Here is a 20,515-nt window from a genome sequence, read left to right as displayed (position 1 = left end):
TGTTCAGCCCAAGAGTCAGAACAAACATTTTAGCAATAAGAATAAGGAATGTGAAAAGTTCTGACTGTGTAACATTGGTAATGGACAGAAACCGTAAAACAAGATGTTCAGCATCAAAACTTTCAGGAAAGATCCCGGTAGTTTAGGCTTTCTGCTTCCTTCACCCTGTAGTTTAGGCTTTTTCCTTCCTTCATCCTTCATTATTCCTCTGTGACAAAACTAGTGTTTCTTCTCAACAAGATCAGGTGAAGGCAGTTGTGTAAAAAAGTTTTAGTCTGTATTTTACCATGTTGTGCTTACAAGTGATGTTTAATTGCTCATGATGAACTAAGCAATCATTTTTTAATTGAAGTCAATACAAGATTTGTCCACCTTTTGAATGCCCTCTGCTTTCTCTTAGCTACTGCCTACTTCCAAGTAAGAAATCCCCAAAGAACGCAAAATAAGAACAAGCCCTTTTTGAGGTGTTCATGGCATTGAAAGTGCTCATATATGTTAGTAAGTGCTAGTGTGTTAATACAGAGAGAGGAAAAGCATTTTTCACGTCTGGTCTGTTTACTGTTTAACAACTGGTTGTTGAAGTACTTAAAAATTCCACTGCATATCTGAAGCAGGAGTAGTGGCATCATAAAATTGAGATTGTTTTATGTTGTGAACAGCTCTTTATCCTACTGATACTCCAGCTGAGACACATTCTGTCATTGCTCTGGAGGATGTTTAACAGAATGTTGCTGGTCTTGATGCATTCTGTAAACATATTGCACATCCAAAACATTGTGTACACAGTCTATCTGTACTGCAACAGACAGAGCTTTCCACATAAATTGACAGCTGCAAAGAGTAGATTTTTGTTGCCATTTATTTATTAAATGCAAAGGACATAAAAGGATGAAATCTAGAGGTTTCAAATACAAGACAGTTAGGAAATGCACGCTTATTATGTCCCACAATCAAAAGCAGTTGCTGAAATTTAATTTTCTGAAGCTTACCAGTCCCCACACCTGTGAAATCAGGAGCTCTGCTGCGGAGAAACTACCAAGTTTTTCAGGTGCCTGGAGTCGTACCTAGCGTTGCACTAACTTTCAGGGTTATTTGCAGAAGTCTGGGTACAGAAGAGTGCACTGTGTACTTAGCATGCAGTGAGAACAGAACCAGCTGGGTTAGATTCTTGGTCAGAAATACTCATCCATGTAGAGCTCAGTCTGAACGTGCAGCTCAAGAATGTTGGAAGCCTGAGACACAAATACCTGTCGAATGACTCCATGGCTGACTGTATAAGCTACAAGTGCTGTTGTAGCAGAGCACAGTGTTCTGGCCCTGTTAAGATCACATCTGCCCTTAAAACAGACATATGTATTTTCATCTATAAGGACATCAAGCTGCTAAAATTCAGTGTGGGAATACCTCTTATACTGGTATAATGAAGCTATTTTAAAAAGCATATTTCAAAACTAGATATTACCCAAGTACAAAGCAGGAAATCACTTGCTCAAAGCCTGATCTATTAGGCTCCCCCTATGGTTTTCCTTATCCACTGAATGTATTGCTTTGTGAGTCGAGTGTAGACACCAGGGCCATCAACAGTACCACACTTCTTTGCCTTCCCAAAAGCAGTGATGCCTCTCATCACATTGTTGCATCTTAAAGGTCCGCCAGAATCCCCCTGGAAAATGGGAAAGAAAATTGTCATTCAAATTCACAAAAGCTAAAAAACGCTTCTTTTAAAGAGAATTTGCACCAGTTGCATGGAGAAAATACAAATGCAGATGGTGCTATTGCGGAATTGTTTTTTTTCCTCCTTGGAAGGTAGGATTTTCATTAGCAAAAGAAGAAAAAAAGACTTCAATCTGATCTTTCAAGTGTGAGTTATGGGAAATGAATCTAGCTCAGTGCTAAGGAAAAGTAAGTCTTTTTGAATATGAAAAGAAAAAGCTGGAAACTTTCCTCTTGAAAAGCAGAAAGTCTCTAGAAATCAGTACCTTTTTTGTAACTTTGTTAATTCAATATTTAAATCTTTTAAAATGTGGTAGTTCTTACACGGTTGTGCATTGGACTTGGGGCCCAACCAAGATGCTTTTTATCAGCAAAACCTGTTTCAAAGTCCTCTGACATTAGAGAAGTTGTTCCATTGAGGCTGGCTGATCGAGAATAGGCTCATAAGATATTTTGTGGACATTTTTCTATTAAAATCATTTTATTGAAGAAGAGAATAGCTATCTGCCATGCCTGGATAAATCCAAAATATCCGAAGTCTGTAAAGGTGAATTTATCAATCAGAAGTTTTGATTTTAAGGATTAGAAGAACAAGCCTTGGTAAATTCATTAATTTTTAATAAAATTCTTCATTGACCTGAAGAGAGGCAGAAATTGTAACTGTGTAAAAGCTAGTACTTGATATTTTATTTTTAATAAATATATAGACAGTAAATATACTTACCTGACATGAGTCCTTTCCTCCATTGTTAGCTCCAGCGCATATCATGTTTTCTGTTATAATAGGTTTGTTTCTATAATGATTGTTGTCATTGCAGATTTGCCTACTGATGACAGTGACATTAACCTCCCTCAGGGTATCAGAAAGTTTTCTTGGATCATTGCGAGTTTGTCCCCATCCTGCTACTGAGCAAGTTGTTCCTGGTTTGAGATCATCATCTGAGGTAGGCAGGTCAATGACTTTCACTGCTTTATTAAGTTTTGCTCTTTTCTGAAGCTGTAGAAGATAGGGAAAATAGTTATTGCAGGGCAGAGTCTAACAGAAGCCCCTGCATGTTAACCATTGGATCTTTTCCATTATTGGAATGGGGGATTGCTGCAACACCTTTTTGAGATTCCTCAGTTCTTTGTGACAGGATGTTAACCATTGGATCTTTTCCATTATTGGAATGGGGGATTGCTGCAACACCTTTTTGAGATTCCTCAGTTCTTTGTGACAGGATTTATGTAATCAATATAAGAATGAGGAAAATGAGTATTCTTTGTCTCATGAAAACCCATTTAGCTTCTGCTGAAACATTAGCTCTAAAAAAATACCCTATGTTACTTCTCTGGCTGTCAGATCATTGGGAGGACAAAATGGCAGTAATCACAGAAGCTGAGGCAAAACTGAGAATCAGAGAAGTCAGGAATTATTAATTACAACTGTTTTTCAGACAAAACATTAGGACTTGTAACAAAGTCAAAAAACCAAAACAAACTTATTCCACACTATGTGTGATATTTCACTATGTGTGAAATACACTCTTTCTGTGGACAATCTTTATTCTTTCACTGAAAAGCCAGAAATTGAAATATCTTGGTCAAGCTCCAGAATTTTTCTACTTGTAGAATTAGCATACATTACAGGAATTGTTGATTGCCTTAGTTCCCAGTGCATCCCCAGTCTGCTAGATTAGCAGACCAGACTGTGTCACCCCAGGAAAAAAGTCACCAGAAACTCCCTTGGCTCATCTCCCTCATAAGAAGGAACAAACTGGTACATTGTAGGAAATGCATATTCCATAAGTGATGTGTAAGTCTATACCTGCAGCAGCATAATGTCGTTTTCCTTAGAACCGGAATAGTAGCATGGGTAGCGAATTTGTTTTGCAATCCGAAAAACCTGTTTTTCTCTTTCTCTTGCTTTCCGTGAATGAGCTCCAAGAATAACTTTGCCTCCTTCCCTGAGAAGAGAGACAGCATGGTTAGTGGGATTCGCTTGCTATAACTCCATAATTCTTTGCTGTTAATTGTAGTGCTATAATGTCCAGCTGCTACAGAATCTATTTTCTCATGCCTGAAAAGCAACAGTAATTTAGAAAAATATAAAAGATTACCCTGTTTTTACTAGGAGTTTAAAAAAAAATGACTCAATGAATCAAAATTTATACTATCCTATTTTGAGCTTCCCAGGAACATAGACAGGGTTCAGGTACTTGATTCTGAACCTACACCTATTGTCTCCCTTTGGGAACGGAATGAGGAGTGGATACAACTGTTGGTTGTGATCTCACCAACTGTGCCCTCTGCAATTTGTGCTGAAAATTCAGGAGAATAGCTCACAGAACTGTTAGTTCAGAGGTCAACATGACTGGATTGAACTGTATCATTGCTTTGCCCTAACACCATTTCAACACTGTTTTCTGAGTCCATGTGAGACATAGCTCATTCCCTTTCTCTAACTTGTTCTGCAACTTAGATACTGAAGTGGTGACAGTTGTGCCTGCTGCAGCCCTCTGGTATAGAAACCAGGAGTCCAGCACTCCTTGGTCAAGCAGTCCTGGCAAGACTTTTATATCAGACCACAGGTATAGCTGTTTGTGGGAAAACAACGTACGTTACAGCTGAATGGGAGAATATTCTTTAGCAGGTATGTAGGTTGGCCCTCATTTGCCACTTACTGCAGCGAACACAACGCTGAAGAAGAGGTTGCTCCTTTTCTTCAGATATTACGAGCTGTCTGACTGTTGACTGAGAATCATTAGGTTAATTATTTATTGTACTTTCTCTTAAATGTGATCTCATTTGGAAACACTCTTTACCTTATGTTAATATGACAGCTTTTGGGCCCTATGCTCTCTTTGTAGTAGGTCCCATATACCTCCTTTTTTGTACAGGGACAGGAAAGATGGATACATTTCTCTGCTGTCTGCAGAGTCCAGTGAATCACTGGGCAGGTCCTGGGCAGGCCATTGACAGAGCTTGTGTGAGGTCTGGCTCATCAGCAGCTCCAGTCCTCCCTGCAAAGGCAAGGGGTGGGATGTGTCCTGTAAACTTCACATCTTGCCTCGCTGAGAGACTCTGCGGGGCCAAACATCCATTTGCATCTTGAGTCAGACAGGAATAAGAAAGGCTGGCTGGCTGACGTATCCATCTCTCAGTGTCTCCTGTCATCTGTCTGGAGTATTTTTGCTCCTGTGTAACTACATACTGTCTCTTTCTGTGGTGAACTGCATGTCTTTTACAGAATAAAATGACAAGAATTTATTTCTGTTTTCTGAGCAACTATTTAAACTGGCTGGTCTTCTAGCCTAGTTGCCTGAGAAAACAGGGATAAGCCCTTCCCCCAATTTCACTACTTCACTGTTGCTACTCTGTGCTTTCATGCAGCTAGAAGCTTGTAAAATATCTCTTCAGAAGATCAGTATACCTTGTTATTATTTTTTACTCAGTGAAGCATATTTGTCAATATAAATTATAAAACACAATAGTCAGAACATGATCATGGTCATGCTAAATGTACAAAATCACCAGTGATACTAACTTTCCTTCTCGATCAGAGGCACCAAATACTCACTAGGGACAATTTCAGAATTTGAGTAAGAACTTACACTTTGCAGTGGGCAGCTGTTAACACCCAGTCTGCCTTGATCAAAGCTCCTCCACAAATAAGGCTTCCACCTGCTCCCTGGATTAGGGCCATATACGGTCTTGAGTGTGGTGGTACTTCCGCTCCTCCAATGATATCCACACACAAACCTAAAAGTAAAAATAAGCCACAATACACACAGCTGGGCTAACAAATACTGTAAGAGACTCAAAGTCTCTTAGATAAAACAGTTAATGTAATCACAAAGTATACAGACACATAAGTGTGTGCATATGTAACAATGCTGGTCTTCAGGGTAGACTTTTAGAATTGCTCAGCAGTACTACTTCTGTATGTTTCGATGGGATAAAAATTAGATCAGTAGGGTGAGCTTTGATAAGAAAACCACCAAATTATTGTTGCTTTTGCACAGATTTCTTTTCCTGAAGTTCGCTGCTATGGTTAATTTCTTAGCTTTCATTGTGAGTAACAATGTCAGATCCGCCACGTGATAAATGTTGTACAATATACGACTTATGCAGACACCTGGAAATCAGGCTATATAGTGTAAGTCACATTACATTAACCTGTTTTTCAGAAAAACAAGAAAATCAAAAGATTGAAGTATGTGTATGCCTCTGGAGAGATAAACATTATGTTAACTCCTCTGAACACCTCCAAATAGCCTGTCCTCTGTGCAACTTTAATTAATACTACCCATTCAGAAATTATTTTGTTTGTATGAAAGATCAAACATATGCAGACAATGGCAAAGAGCTAATAATAAGAACTCAAATAATAATTGTGTTTACTTCCAACATGTATCCATTGATACATGTTGGCTTAACTGGAACTCTGTACACAGCATTTACCTTCAAAAGGATCAAACTGGGCACTTACCCCTACAAATTACCAGGAGAATGACAGCAGCAGAGGTGGACAAAGTGAGGAAGGTTCCCATGATTTCTGTCTGGTGTTTGCCCTTGGTCACTGTTTAATATATATATCTAAATGAAAAGGATGTGGGTTTTGTTTTTCCTCTTAAGGATATTTGACATTTGTAACTGTGACAAAGGCTCACCCAGACCCTCCTCCCCACAACAGGGTAGCTTACAGCAGAAGTGTTAGTGAGAAACTGCATCATCTGTTGTGGTATGAAGACAGGATCTGCCCCCCTTGATGTTCTCTCTGTAGCATTTGCAGCGAGCTAATATATGAGTACTGGGATGAAAACCTTGCAAGTAACTACGTGTCCAGTTACACAGTGGGACTCAGCTCATATAAACTTAAGCTTGATTCAGTTGCCCATTTGAAGACATATAGTTTCATTCTAGACACCCCAGGTAGCCTCCAGGTCAGTGATGAATCCCAGCCCATTCCCCATTAGGGAGTTATCTGTGCTCTTCAGGAGCACCCAGGGCCAAGCAATCTGATGCTATGTGAGCATCCATACAGCACTGAGTGTGGTTTAGTGGCCCAGAGATAAGGGTATAATGCCATTTAAAGTGTCTTAAGGTGTCTTAGATCTGCCTCGGATGCAGAGCTCTTCTGTAGATGCTGTGTCAGATTTGCCAGCCCTGTGCCCGTATCTGGGAAATCCAGTGTATCTCAAATGTCACTAAATGCCCAGTTTTAGGCAGCTGAATTGAGTCCTGAAAACTGAATAAATCTTGCTAGAGCCTTGTAAATATATATATATATATACACACCCCAAATATATACCCAAATAATAGAAATAACTCCCATCAATATTAAATAATTTGGAATATCAAATGTTCTATCAAATATTAACTAACTAGGTACATTCAATGAAGTGTCACTACCACACAGCCTGGGAGGTTTTTTGAAGACTTTAGCCCTGCTACAGTCAGTCTGCAGAAAACTTCTGCGTTCTGTCTGTCACACCTCTGGGTTTAGTTGGCCCAGCCTAATGTGAGTTTTACCTGTAGAACTGGAGTACTGTGTCCAGTTCTGGGCTCCCCAGTTCAAGGACAGGCAACTGCTGGAGAGGGTACAGCAGAGGGCTACAACGATGATTAGGGGACTAGAACATCTCTCTTATGAGGAGAGGCTGAGGGACTTGGGTCTTTTCAGTCTAGAGAAGAGAAGGCTGAGGGGGGATCTGATCAATGCTTATAAATATTTAAAGGGAGGGTGTCAAGAGGATGGGGCCGGTCTTTTTTCAGTGGTGCCCAGGGATAGGACAAGAAGAAATGGGCACAAACTGAATATAAGAAGTTTCACCTAAACATGAGGACGAACTTCTTTACATTGAGGGTGGTAGAGCACTGGAATAGGCTGCCCAGAGAGGTGGTGGAGTCTCTGTCTCTGGAGACATTCAAAGCCCGCCTGGACATGTTCCTCTGCAACCTGCTCTAGGTGGACCTGCTTTGGCAGGGGGGTTGGACTAGGTGAACTGGAGAGGTCCCTTCCAACCCCATATCATTCTGTGATTCTGTGATTCTGTGAATTTGGATAGACAACTGGCTCAAATTTGCCATTGCCCTCCCTTCTGGGACAGAGGGTAATTGTTGGTGATTTCTCTGAGGAAGGCAGATGTGGAGCTGTTTTTAGAGATGGCAGAGCTCTTTGTCACTGCTGTGGCTAGTCAGAGTGACATGGTGACAGCTTCACACACTGCGAAACCACACCAAGCTTTTAATTTTCTCTCACTTTTCTCCTCACTACCTGCACATCCCCTGTAACCATCAGCAGTTTGTAGCACTGGCATTCTTTATTTTCACTGTTCTCCTGAACACAGTATCACCAGGTATCATAGATACTGTTCTTTCATTTAGCACTCATAAATAGTTGCCAACATCTGATTTCATGACATCTTAATTAGCAGTCTTACCATACTGAAATTGTTTCCTCTCTAGACTATGCACAGACATGATCAGGATGAGCACTTGTGAGCAAAAATCCTGTACGCTGAGACCTGCTTAACCACATAGTACTACAATGATTCATACTTTGATATTCCTGTATGAAGTGCTACACCTAGTGTGAAGAGGTTTGGTAGGTGTCATCCTATGTTTACCCGATGTATTTTCAAGAAAAGCCTATTTGGGAGGCACAGAATAAAACATTAGCAGATGTTCCTAGATGTTTTCCAGGCAACTAAGATAAATGTATGCCTACCTATGCCTATCTCAAATCCAATCTTCTACAGCCTGTTTATATGTTTTCAATATATAAATGCACTCCTATTTACTTCTAAATCTGCCTTACTTCTAAAGATATTTTTCTGTAACTCCATAGGTATTAGGATACCCATGCCTTCTAAAAAATCCCCCTAACCCTGAGAGAAACCATTTACACTGAATTAGGAACATGCAGTCTAAAGTACTGTTTGATAACAACTGATTGGTTTTTGTGCAAGCTCTTTCTGAGCAATAGCTCCGACTGTTACATAGTCCTAGGATTTATTGCACAGGTATTAAAGATCAGATTGATATACACATAATCAGCCTCTAGTTTTGTACCCAAATGATTTTGTCAGAGTGTCCTCTTCAGCTTATAATTTATGTAGATGAGGCTGAAATGACATCAAATTTTAGGGTGTACAACAAGTTGGCTGGGCTGCTTTGATTATAGCAATAAGTTAATTATGGTCAAGTTTAGGTTTTATTTGCCTTTGTCATGTAAAAGGAAATGTCAAAGCAAAACTTCCCTCTCTATTTGAGTGCATTTTCAAGTTCTCTCTCTGCTGCATAAGCGATTGGTCTTCAAGAGGACTGACATACATAGGCAAAATGGTCCTTCTTTTCCCCTGCTCCCACGAGGCATAGCCACTCTCTCAGCAGAAACCACTGCCTGAGTAAAAGAACATCGAGGCTACCCAGCTTCTATTTCTAGCCTTTGCTTTTCAGGAAATTTCCCATGGGCATTAAGCCCATGGGTCAATGGATCACTTTCAGCTCTGTTTTGTACTGTCGAGTGCTTCTGTCCCTTATCTCATACTCAGTTGTTTTGATCATTTTCTTCTCCAGTGACTATGCTCTTTTTTTCCTTCGTGCTGCTTTCTGTGGTGCTAAAGGTGCACATCAGGTGTGATTTTAGGAGACCAATCCAGGAGACCAATTTAAACCACAGCTCTAAACCTTCCAGAACCACTGGATGCCCGAGTTCAGGCAGTGCCCTGTCTCAGCTGCAGGGCTGGGGAAGAGAGGGCAGGAGAGTGGAGCAGGGTGGGCAGCTGCTGGCAGCACAGCGAGGCAGAGCTGGGGTGCCTTCTCTGTCTTCTTCCCGGGCCACCCCAGCCTCAGCCCCACTCCGGTGTGTTTGCCTGGACACATCCCTCAGTGGCTGGGGGATGCACTCCCAGGGGCTCGCTGGGGAAGAGACAGGACATATCCTGGGGATGCCTATTTTACTTTCTTCTCTGATACCAGTGTCTCACGATATTTACCTGTTGTCATTTCTGCCTCAGCTATTTGCTCAGCTTTCCTATTTCACCTATTTACTGTGTGATATCTAAGAAAAATAGTAATACAGAAACACAAGTGAGAAATACAATAACTCAGAGAGTCCTCAAAGCTTTGTAGCGGATCAATGTTACTTCTATGAAGTTGAGTGTTCTTGGCAGAAAGAATCCAGCATTAGATATTATCTGGAAACAAGCTTTCTCTTGGCTGATCAGAATATGGGTCCGTTGCCCATTTTGTCCCTTATGCTGCTTTCTAAGGTAGCCACTTAGTGGGAGGGCAAAGCCATAAAGGACTCAAACATAATTATGCCTCTAGGACTGTTTTTGTGGAGATGAACTCCAGTGGGTGAATAATCCCAGGATTAACTGGAGGATGAAGAGTGATTCTGGGGTAACTTATCTGGCTCTTTTATGAGCTGATGAATTTTAAGGGTCACATGTTTTCTTCTAAAAGAGCCTTGGAAGAATCTTCTGAAATATGAAATGTGTTACATTATGTTGCATCATGTACATGTTTTGAGACCAAGTTATAACTAGTAAGATTCTGTGCCACAGAAATAAGCATTTCAATGCTATAATCTCATTCAACAATCTTGAGAGCTGTTCTTCTCTAACTCTTGAATAAAAATGAGATCTAGCTATATTGGGCAAGTTACATTTCTGATTCTTTCTAAAAGTACTTAAGATCATACCAGGCTTTTTAAGTTCTTCACACAAGCGCATGCCTTTTTTTTTGTAGTGGTTTACCAGCAAGGCGTGCAAAATGGGTGCAGACACAGAGGTTTGCAATACGGAGTTGTCTCTCTCGCAACTGTGTCTTTTTATCTTTTTCTTGTGAACACTGATTAGATATTTTGTTTGCATTTGACAGGTCCATGCTCTAGGATTTTCTGCATCTGAACGCTGCACCCTCACAAATTATTGCTATGAAAATACAAATTTCTCTGCTCTCCATGTGTGTAGCTTGTCTTTTGTGTCAGGTATTCCTAAATTTACCAGACAATAGATGCCTGCCAATTCTCAGACGCTCTCATAAATTTCATGTGTGAATCTTTTTCAGCCTTTCAACTGAAAATGTTACCTGGGCAGTATAATTGTGCGGAGAATTTGCTGGCTAATGCTGTATCTTGGTCCACAATTTGGAAATTACTTTTCTACTCTACATGCCCTGACTTTTGCCTCTCACTGTTGTTCCATGAAGCCTTTTCAGGTGGCCCTTGTATTTGTTCTCCCATTTCTTCACTTGCTTGAAGATGACCAAACAAAAACCAGTTAAAATAATGCAATATTGATGATGTAAAGGGAAACTTCAAGAGAGGGAGCTATTCATAATACATTTCAACCACCATTTCCTGTTAGAGACATTAAATAGAAAAGACTGTATCGTAATTACAGTGCTCTTGTCAGTAAACAGCAGCAGCTATGACAAGCCACCTGTTAACTCTCCTGCTCTCTCTAATTGCTGTTGTCCTACCCCTGAGATGTAAGTACTGCTCTTAGGGTAAAAATATCTGAATTCCCACTTCATGGGGGTAACACATAACATAACTGCACTTCTCTTGCATTTCAGATGGCTGCACAGAGATTATCGGAGGACATGTTGTGTCCCCTCACTCCTGGCCTTATATGGCTGCTATTCAGAGAAAGAATTTAACCGTGTGTGGAGGAGCTCTTGTGGAAGGGCAATGGGTTTTGACAGCAGCGCATTGTCAGTAAGTATCTTGTACTAAGGGCAATTGTACCTCTTTGTTGAGGTGGGGCATGGTGTGCAAGCCTGTGAGTAAAGGTGGATATTGATTAAGAACTGGTAAATGCTGCAGTTCTCTCACTAAACTAATCTAAGAAGTTGTCAGTCTGTTTTAAGTTGTTTCGTAAACTGCTGACCTATATTGTGTACAGTTACCTTCAATAGTCAGATCCTGCCACTGTCACAGGATACAGACTGTGCTGATAAAACACTAAATTCATTATTTATGCATCTGTAACAGCAATATCTTAGAGAAGGGGATATATTCTGAAGTTCTGAATCTTACCTGTGTGCCTGGGATTAAGCACTAAAACACCGAGAGATGAAGTTGAATTAGATGGAAACACTATTGTCCCACTTTAAGTGACCTGGGTTCACAAAAACTGAATGTCCATGATGACTGTGAGAAGATGCCTTGTCCTTTTGACAAGTCAAATGTTAGCACAAGCACCCCTTCCCCAGGTGGGATATCCCGAAGCTGGCACAGCTGTTGAACAGCTGGCTCAGGACAAGGAGAACATTCACTGTTCATATTAGAAAGTGAAATGCCCTGGTTTTCCTAAAATGTTCACAAAATCATATTTTAGTTCTCCATTTTTTTTTTCTGTATTTTGAGTAGCTAAAACCAAAGCAGTTACAATAAACCTGTGCAAACCTGACATCCTCAAACGCAGTGGGGGTAGCTCAGCCAGACTTCTTCCACCAGTTAGCCTGAAATAGAGGATACAGCTCTTTCTTTTTAAGTGAATTTGACTCTCACACTTCTTCAGCTGGATCAGGTTTGGTTGCATTTTTTGTAAGGGTAGAAATATTCACACCTAGCATGTGCTGTTTTGGACATTAATTCCAAAGTCTGGAAATCCCTGAAGGTCAGCTATCACCATTGTTTCATCAAACTAGATTTATTTCATCAGACTAAGTAAAGAAATGTTACTTTGTGCAGGAAAATCCAAGCTCATGTCAAAACACCAAAATGAACAATATCCTTCCCTATGTTTAATCATGTTGTAAAATGAAATTGTGAGAATTATGCCACGTCTTTTGACTATCTTGAGAGATGTTGCTCTGTTGTAGTAGTGACCTTTCCTCCCTGTACTTTCTTTAAATTAGATTAAATGAACCAGAAGTTAGAGTTGTTCTTGGAGCCCATCAAGCATCCGTAGCTGAAAAAGAACAGCAGATATTTAAGGTTATGCGCTACTTTCCTCATCCTCAGTTTGACAAGTCTTCCAAGGAAAATGATATAATGCTCCTCAAGGTATTATGTTAATTACTGTTGTATTATTATAAAAGGAATTTTGCTGCTGATAATTTTTGCTATTATTTGATATTGAAGAGTATACAGTTTAGATAGCTTAACAATATCATAGAACACCCTGCTTCTGGTTGTACTAATCTAGTTAAGGTTACAGGATCACTGGCACTGAGAGCAAGGATGGCATTTCAAGCCCATTCTGTGCTCTAAAACTTTCTTTAAGCCACTCACTGCAGCAACCTCTCCAAACACCCAAAACACATTCTTTAGTAATTTTTCAAAGGCAGTGCTGAAGTGATATGTGCAGTGGAGTCTGGGTCACAGCTGTATCCCAACAGGATATCTTGTGCTGGACTAAGCAAAAATGGGGATGAAACTTACTGTTAAATATTTGAGGTAACCGCATAAAGTAAAAGTATGGATAATACAGGACATAGATTAATTCATGTCTAGGAGCTCAGAGTGGTCACATAGTGAAGAAGGCTCAGGATACCACAGAACAAAGCATCGAAAGATGCCCTCACTAACATTATTGTCCTGGTTGCCAAAGTGGGGCAGGACTGTAAGAATTTCCTGCATCCCAGCTCAGCCTGGCTTATGCCTCACGTGTCCCTGCACTGCAAACTCTGTTAATCCAGCACTGAGATTGACATGGAGGCAGCCATGGGTGTTTTGGATAGGGAGAGGGCAGTCTGTATGCGGGAAACCTGTAAGTGGTCAAATGGTTCTGGAGGACTGCCTTCCTGGTATCAGCAGTTTCACTGATGATCCAAAGTCCCTGAGAATAGTAAGACTTGTACTTCACCTTGCCCATACCTTTAGAAACATCAAGACTTCAGCATGATGCCTAAGAAATCTTGGATAGATCTTTATTCAGGCTGCCCTTTTACATTACACCTGTGATAGTGAAGAAAAAAGTACCAGGGCTCACCTCCCATCTCTACAGTTCTGCTGTAGTGGTGTACTAAGTGACTCGGGATAAACTTTTCATCTTTGGAAATTCCCACCAGCACTGGCGATAATAACCTGCAAGGATTTTTTGGATAAACTTGTGATTTGTTGGAGTGCCTTTTTTAAAAGATGTAAAGGCAGAATCGTTTCACTGACAACCATTCAGCAACGTGTATAACCACCTGTGAAATGAATCACGGTGCAGTGATCGTGTGTAAAACAGAAAATGTCTGTTCAGTAGCTGTGAGCCCTTACCAAGCACACCAAGGATATATGTTTTGCTGTGTTTTGCTATGCTTTCATTTACAGGCTTAAATTGGCCTCTCCTGAAGGATGAATCTTTCAGGTAAGGCCAAAAAACCACAGAGAGTGTGGATCATTTAAGCCCTTTTGAACTCTCAGAGCAAAAACTTGGCACTCTGAAGAGCAAGAACTCGTTTTTCCCCAATTATGTCACTGCTGTCATGTCTAATTGGTTATAGCTTTTGTTTTCATCTTTGTTCCTGGGTACATTGCACCTTGCTTTGAGACCTTTCTTTGTGTCAGTCAAACACTGGAATCTGATTTCAACACAGAAGCCCAGTGGCAGGTTAGGTTCCTGAACAGGACATAGATCAAACTGCCTAACTCCTGTGCAGGTTTTTAATTTCCTACTGTAATCAAAGGGAAACTGGGCTTGAACTCACTGCTGCTGCCATAGATATGGAATTGCTATACAGACACCAGGGATATTCTTTTGAGTTTGCAAAAGGGCAATTAAGCTCAGGATCAGTTCCTAAACGTTGAAAAGTGGTTTATAAGGAAAGTAGTGGTAGAATGAGACTAAATGCCAGTTGATTTGCTGAACTAAATGCCAAAGTAGGTTATACTTTCCTTCCTTTCTGCACGAGAAAGCATTTTTTTTTCTTCTTTTTTTCCAGCTGAAGGGTATTGCAAAGCAGAATAAATATGTGCAAACTTTGTCTCTGCCTGACACTTATGAAGACACCAAACCTGGCACAAAGTGCAAGGTGGCCGGCTGGGGAGTCACATCTTCAGGAAAGCCATCAAAATATCTTCAGGAAACAACTCTTAAAATTGTTGATAGAAAAAGCTGTAAGAGCAAATATGAAAAGTACACAAAAATAACCAGCAACATGTTATGTGCTCTAGGGAAAAAATATTCGAAGAGAGATGCTTGCAAGGTAAGAAGAAAAGTTACGAAGAGGAGGGGATGTGCTTTTAACAATGGTTCCCTTTTCACTGGGAACAAAGCAGTGCTAGACGCTTAATGAGGATGATCAGATTCACAGTAATTTTTAAGCACATTTGTAAGAGACTTTGTTGCTGTGAAAAAGAAGTGTTAAAACTTTGAGTAGTTTAGGTCAGTGTAGATCTAAAGTATGGAAATTCGAGTCTGGGATTATCTTAGTTAACTTCAGGTGCATTTTTTAGCTAAAGTGCTCTCCTTAGGCAGCACCCCTAGTTGTCAGACAAAAATGAGACCTTTCAGCGTCTGAATCATTTGATCCTTTCCAGATGTCATCATCTGAATAGTACAGAATTAACTGTACACTCAAAAGTACTGTTTGGATCTTGCTTTTGATGTCTTCTCTGCTGAGTCCAGAAGGGCTAATGGCTAAAGAAGTGAGAATTGATTTTTACCAACAATAAAAAAATACCATTTGAAATAGAATTATGATAGCACTATGCTGGTCTACAACATTTACGTCAAAGGCTCCCTGAGACTTGAAAAGCAGCCTCTCCTCTTACCTCACCCAACTCCCATGAAGTGATATAAGCCAATTGATTAATTTCATAGGTTGGAACAGGTTAGAAGCAACATTTCCAAACATGCTTATGCACTGCAGGTGGCACTGCATGCTCCTCTGTAGAGCAATGAACACACATTGATAGTGTCTTCTATTTTGTGTTCCAGGGAGATTCAGGTGGGCCGTTAATCTGTGCTGACCGATACAGTGGAATTGTTTCTTTTGGAAGAGGATGTGGAAGAAGTGGTATGCCTGGAGTTTATACACGACTGACTGAAAAATATATTGTCTGGATAAAAAAATTAATTTCCCTTCACAGAGATCCATGAGGCGGGCAAGACAGTTTTAATAAATACTCTGCTGTGCATTAAAACTAGATGCTGCTGCTTTAGTGTGCCACCTTTAAAAAGTAGATCCCAGCTTTAGAGCTTTACTAACAGCACCACAGCTTTATGAGAACAGTTCAAAATATTCCCCTTTGTACAGACAGCATGTTTACTCATCCTTAGTAGGAAACTGCCTCTTAGATAATACAATTTGTTTTGGACTTCACCTTAACTTCTTAGTGTGATGGGAAAGTACTGCTCACCTTACTCATTGTGGCTGGGATAAGGCAATATTTTTGAATGTGTACTTACAGAAAAATTCAGTTCCAGAGTGATAGTGAATGAGATGCCTGCTGAATGAGAAAAAAAAAGAACAAAAGCTTTAAGTGTTCAAATATTTCACTGTGACGTTATTCAAAACCAAATGATTCAATTCTTCATTACTAAATATTTATTTAACTAATTTTCAAAGAGTTAAAGTATTAAATTAATATTTTTCCAATTGATCTTCAGTTATGAGAGAGAAAAGAAAATCTGGTTTTTTTTCAAGATTATTTTTCCTTTTTTTTTTTTTTGGTGTGATCAATCAACAAAATCATCTCTTCTCACAGCTTGGTTCATGATCTCACCCTTTCAGTGAATGGTCTGTTGAAAAAAGTATAAATACTGATTGCAATGGGAGTAATTACACTTCTCTAGCACAGTGCCTATGTAACATCCGTCAAAACAAAAGGAATTTTGCTATGGATTTCGACAAGCCTCTACTAACAGAAGGACCTACTGTGTTTCTGAAGAAGCCTGAGGTTTGCTTGGTGTATTCCCATTGTCTTCCAAATATTCTCAAGGTCTTTTTTTTGCCAACAGTTTAGAAGTGACCATTTCTCTGCTTCTTTGGTTATTGCCTTAATATGTACTGAATACTGTAAGCTTTGGGATGTTGCAGAGGCATGAATAAATAACTCCAACACATCAACATACTGGTCTTGATTATTGACCAGCAGCCGTGTCAACTGTGCTGAGCAGAGCAAGCCCTGTCTCGTGAAGGCTGTGCCAGTAACGGAGCAAACGGGCTCCCCAAAGCTGGGTTGGCGGTCGGACATGGTGCAATAAACCCTGGAGTATGGGGGCTTGATCCAGTTCTCACTGACGGTGGTGGGAAGATCTTTAGAGATGCCAGTGAAAATTGGCTCAGGCCTGGAACACAGACAGAAACTGGGAAAAGCTGGGGGGAAAAAAAGGGAAGTGATGTAAAAGTGGAAGGAATAATATACTGCTGTTAACACTTTTCAGCTGGGGGTCTCAGAGGATGCTGCAAACACAGATTATTCCCTTTTACCTTTGTAAGGTAAATGACAGCAAGGATATCCTTCTGTCCATCCCACAGGAGACTCTTCACACCCTGCAGCCCAATAACAACTAATTAGTGTTTAGTCCTTCGGGAACAAACATTTCACTCTCTCTATCCATGAGAACCGTGGCTGTATCTCGGTCACTGATGGGAAATGATGAGTGATAGAGTCTGGAAACCACAACCCAGCAGGTTAGTTCCAGTTTAGATACGGGACTTGGTGTGTGTGACCCCCTGTGATGACTTTAGTTCGTTTACAGCTTCTTTTTTTCTTTCACGGACGATGTGGCAGGTGGAAGGGCACTACCTCCAGGCCCCCAGAGCACCACCAGGCCTGTCTGCCTCTGCCTACCCCCTGGGGGCTTCCCCCTGCACCCACCCACAGCCCAGGACCCATGTCAGTCCCCATGGTCATCAGCCCCTGTGCTGGCGATGCCACAGGGGGGCCAGTCTCCAGCTGCCCTTAGCCTGGCCCTGCCCGCCATGGGCCCCGCTGAGCCAGGCCTACCCACAGGCCGAATGTCCCGGCCTGTCCTTGGCCTGTCCCCAGGGAGGTGCAGCAGCAGCAAGGCGAGCAGTAACCTTGACTCATTCTCCGTCCACCCTGAGGCAAGCAGAGTCTTTATTCCATCTACACGCAACAGGAGGGAAGTCTTTGTTAGTGTTGAAATCCCCATGTGAGAGAGTGTCTGCTCATCCGCCTTGGTGAGGGGTGGTCTGGGCCAGGGACTGTGGTAGGAGTTTTGCAGTGGGGCTGCAAAATGCCCCACAAATCTGCATTTTATTAGCACCCGTGAAAGCACACGGAGGAATGAAGGCTACTTCTGCAGCCAGGGATAGGCAAAGGCCCAGGAAAGGGTTAGTGTTGGCTAAACAAGGTGACCACTGGTGTCACACTCTGCTGAAACCACTCCTGGGCTGGTTCTCAGAACCGAGCTCAAAACAGGAAAGCCACAGACAGTAGCTCCAGGTACGTTACAGTTTTACAATAACAGACACCCACAAAACCTGACAAAATTAAGCTAGAAATGCATTCTTGCTAGATTGAGAGGAGCTCGTATTCAGTGGCTTGTAGTGGAGTTTACTATAGATGGCAGTTGTTTCCAGCACAGCATTTCCAATTCCACTTTCCTTCAGTAAACGAAATCTAGTCTTATCTCTTTTAACCTCTCACACCTCAGTACTAATCTCTAGGTGCCTGTGAGGTGTCACCTTGCACATTACCTCCCATTTTCCAAACATTGACTTCTTGTACTAGACCAGTTCTCCCATACTATCTGTTTTTATCTTTACTGGAAATTTCTGAATGGATTAAAGGAGCCCTGCCCCAGGAATCCTTCTGCCCTTGGCCAGGGCTGGGCTCCTATCTATGCTTGCACTTTGCAGAGTTCACTTCTCTGTCAGACATTTGCATCTATCTCTCTTTTTACTGAGGTCTTCCAGGTAAATAGTATTTCTTAAGGAATATTTGCTGAGAAGTCTGTCTTGCTTGTTGACTGTCATATAGTCATATCTGGGCATAGAGAGCAGCCCCTAAGGTTGACCAAGCCATGCAAAGACATGACATATGTCACTGACATGCGATGTATAGTGCTGACATAGAGCATATGGTGCTGACGTAACAGCTGATGGCTCTCTGTCCAATAGAGGGGGCTGGCAACTGGTATTCACACATCGCACAGGGATGCAGATGCCAGTTAGCTTTAGTCCTTATGTTCGTTCTGCCCTTGTACTGGCCAGTAGTGCCTGATGTTCTGTGCTTGTTTTGGCTGTACCTCTAATGCACTGTATGTTCAATGTGGGAATCTTTATTTTTTTTTAAACAAACTTCTAGTTCTCAGTACAGAAGGTGGCACTATCTATTGTCAACAACTGTTGTTTTCTGAAAGTGCAGTGATATGTTAGGAGCATGAATTGCCTCCACAGATCCCAGTCAAAGTCTTTGTTTTATCTTCTGAATACAGAACCGCCCACCATCTAGCAAGCTGTAAAAGTAGCCTTCCTTTTGGGCAACTCAGTCTGGCATCAGGAAGAAACATTCAGAAAATGGAATTAAAACAAAGAAAGACATCAGATTTTCAAGATAATTTTCTTGGATATTTGCCAAAGAGAAATAAAGATAAACTTGGAAAAGTCTTTCGAAGTCTAAATAGGTCAGTCCACCATAGCCAGACAAATTAACAAGTCATTTTAATATGCCTGTTACATCTTTTAATTATGATTTACTAGTTTCCAAAAATTATCCTCATCTGATTAATGATCTGGCAGATGGTTTGGACACCTCCACCCCAGTATTTTTATAACCCCCAAATCATATGATGAAGCTCTTTCTGGATTGACCAATAAGACTTAATAATCAATACCTAGCAGGTTGCAAGCAGTTTAAATTTAACTGCAATTCAATTCAAGGTAGCACAGGTTCCTTCAAAGCCATTGAAATCATAGAATCATAGAATGGTTAGAGTTGGAGGGGACCTTAAAGATCATCAAGTTCCAAGGGACACCTGCACTAGAGCAGGTTGCTCAAAGCCCAATCCAGCCTGGCCTTAAACACTTCCAGGGATGGGGCATCCACAGCTTCTCTGGGCAACCTGTTCCAGTGCCTCACCACCCTCACAGTAAAGAATTTCCTCCTAGTATCTAATCTAAATCTCCCCTCTTCTCATTTAAAACCGTTACCCCTTGTCCTGTCACTAAACTTCCTGACAAAGAGCCCCTCGTCAGCTCTCCTGTAGGCTCCCTTCAGATATTGGAAAGCTGCTATAAGGTGTCCCTGGAGCCTTCTCTTCTCCAGGCTGAACCCCAGCTCTCTCAGCCTGTCTTCATAGGGGAGGTGCTCCATCCCTCTGACCATCTTTGTGGCCCTCTGCTGGACCTGTTCCAACAGGTCTATGTCCTTCCTGTGTTGAGGACTCCAAAGCTGGACACAGTACGCCAGGTGGGGTCTCACAAGCGCAGAGTAGAGGGGCAGAATCAGCTGTGAAATGCGCATTCAAAGTCAACTACTAATTTTATAAGTCATTGAGTCTAAAAGCTGTACCAAGAGCCACATCCTTGTCATGACAAAGAGGAAACCACAGAAAGATGAGAAAAAGAGCCCTTATTTTAATGAAAAATAGAACGTACAGATCTTAGCTAGTTCCAAAGGCACAGATTAGATTCAACGTGTAAACCACGGCGTTTCACAGGGTTCATTCTTGTGTACATTTGTTTGTAAAAAGCAAGAAACTTTGCCCTGTTAACACACTCTCACAGATCTTTTATTTCAATAAAATATCAAACCTCTCTGCAGCCACATAGAAAATTAAGCGATAATTAAAACAGTGACAACATCAGTAAATGAACTTAAATTTATATGTCACTTTAATCACTCTTAATCACTGGTGTCATAAAAAAATACTAGTCAACAGTATTTAATTAACCA

At 41.0% G+C, this 20,515-nt stretch overlaps 2 protein-coding genes across 2 annotated transcripts; one reads left to right on the top strand and one right to left on the bottom strand.

Moving 5' to 3' along the window:
* Positions 1–842: 842 nt before the first annotated feature.
* LOC141477239 (granzyme A-like) lies at positions 843–6,269 on the bottom strand. Its single transcript, XM_074166338.1, has 5 exons — positions 6,185–6,269; positions 5,307–5,454; positions 3,521–3,659; positions 2,438–2,710; positions 843–1,663 (listed from the first exon to the last, which is right to left on the bottom strand). The coding sequence occupies exons 1-5, from the start codon at positions 6,243–6,245 to the stop codon at positions 1,505–1,507; spliced, it is 780 nt and encodes a 259-aa protein (XP_074022439.1). The 5' UTR covers positions 6,246–6,269; the 3' UTR covers positions 843–1,504.
* A 4,866-nt stretch (positions 6,270–11,135) lies between these two features.
* LOC141477221 (granzyme A-like) lies at positions 11,136–15,746 on the top strand. Its single transcript, XM_074166309.1, has 5 exons — positions 11,136–11,196; positions 11,284–11,425; positions 12,571–12,718; positions 14,587–14,850; positions 15,585–15,746. Exons 1-5 carry the CDS (start codon positions 11,136–11,138, stop codon positions 15,744–15,746), a joined length of 777 nt encoding a protein of 258 aa, XP_074022410.1.
* Positions 15,747–20,515: the final 4,769 nt, after the last annotated feature.

Source organism: Numenius arquata, chromosome Z (genome assembly GCF_964106895.1).
Source record: "Numenius arquata chromosome Z, bNumArq3.hap1.1, whole genome shotgun sequence".
In the NCBI taxonomy this organism is placed as follows: domain Eukaryota; kingdom Metazoa; phylum Chordata; class Aves; order Charadriiformes; family Scolopacidae; genus Numenius; species Numenius arquata.
The sequence above is the reverse complement of the archived record's forward strand: the minus strand, read 5'-3'. Positions and strand labels throughout refer to the sequence as shown.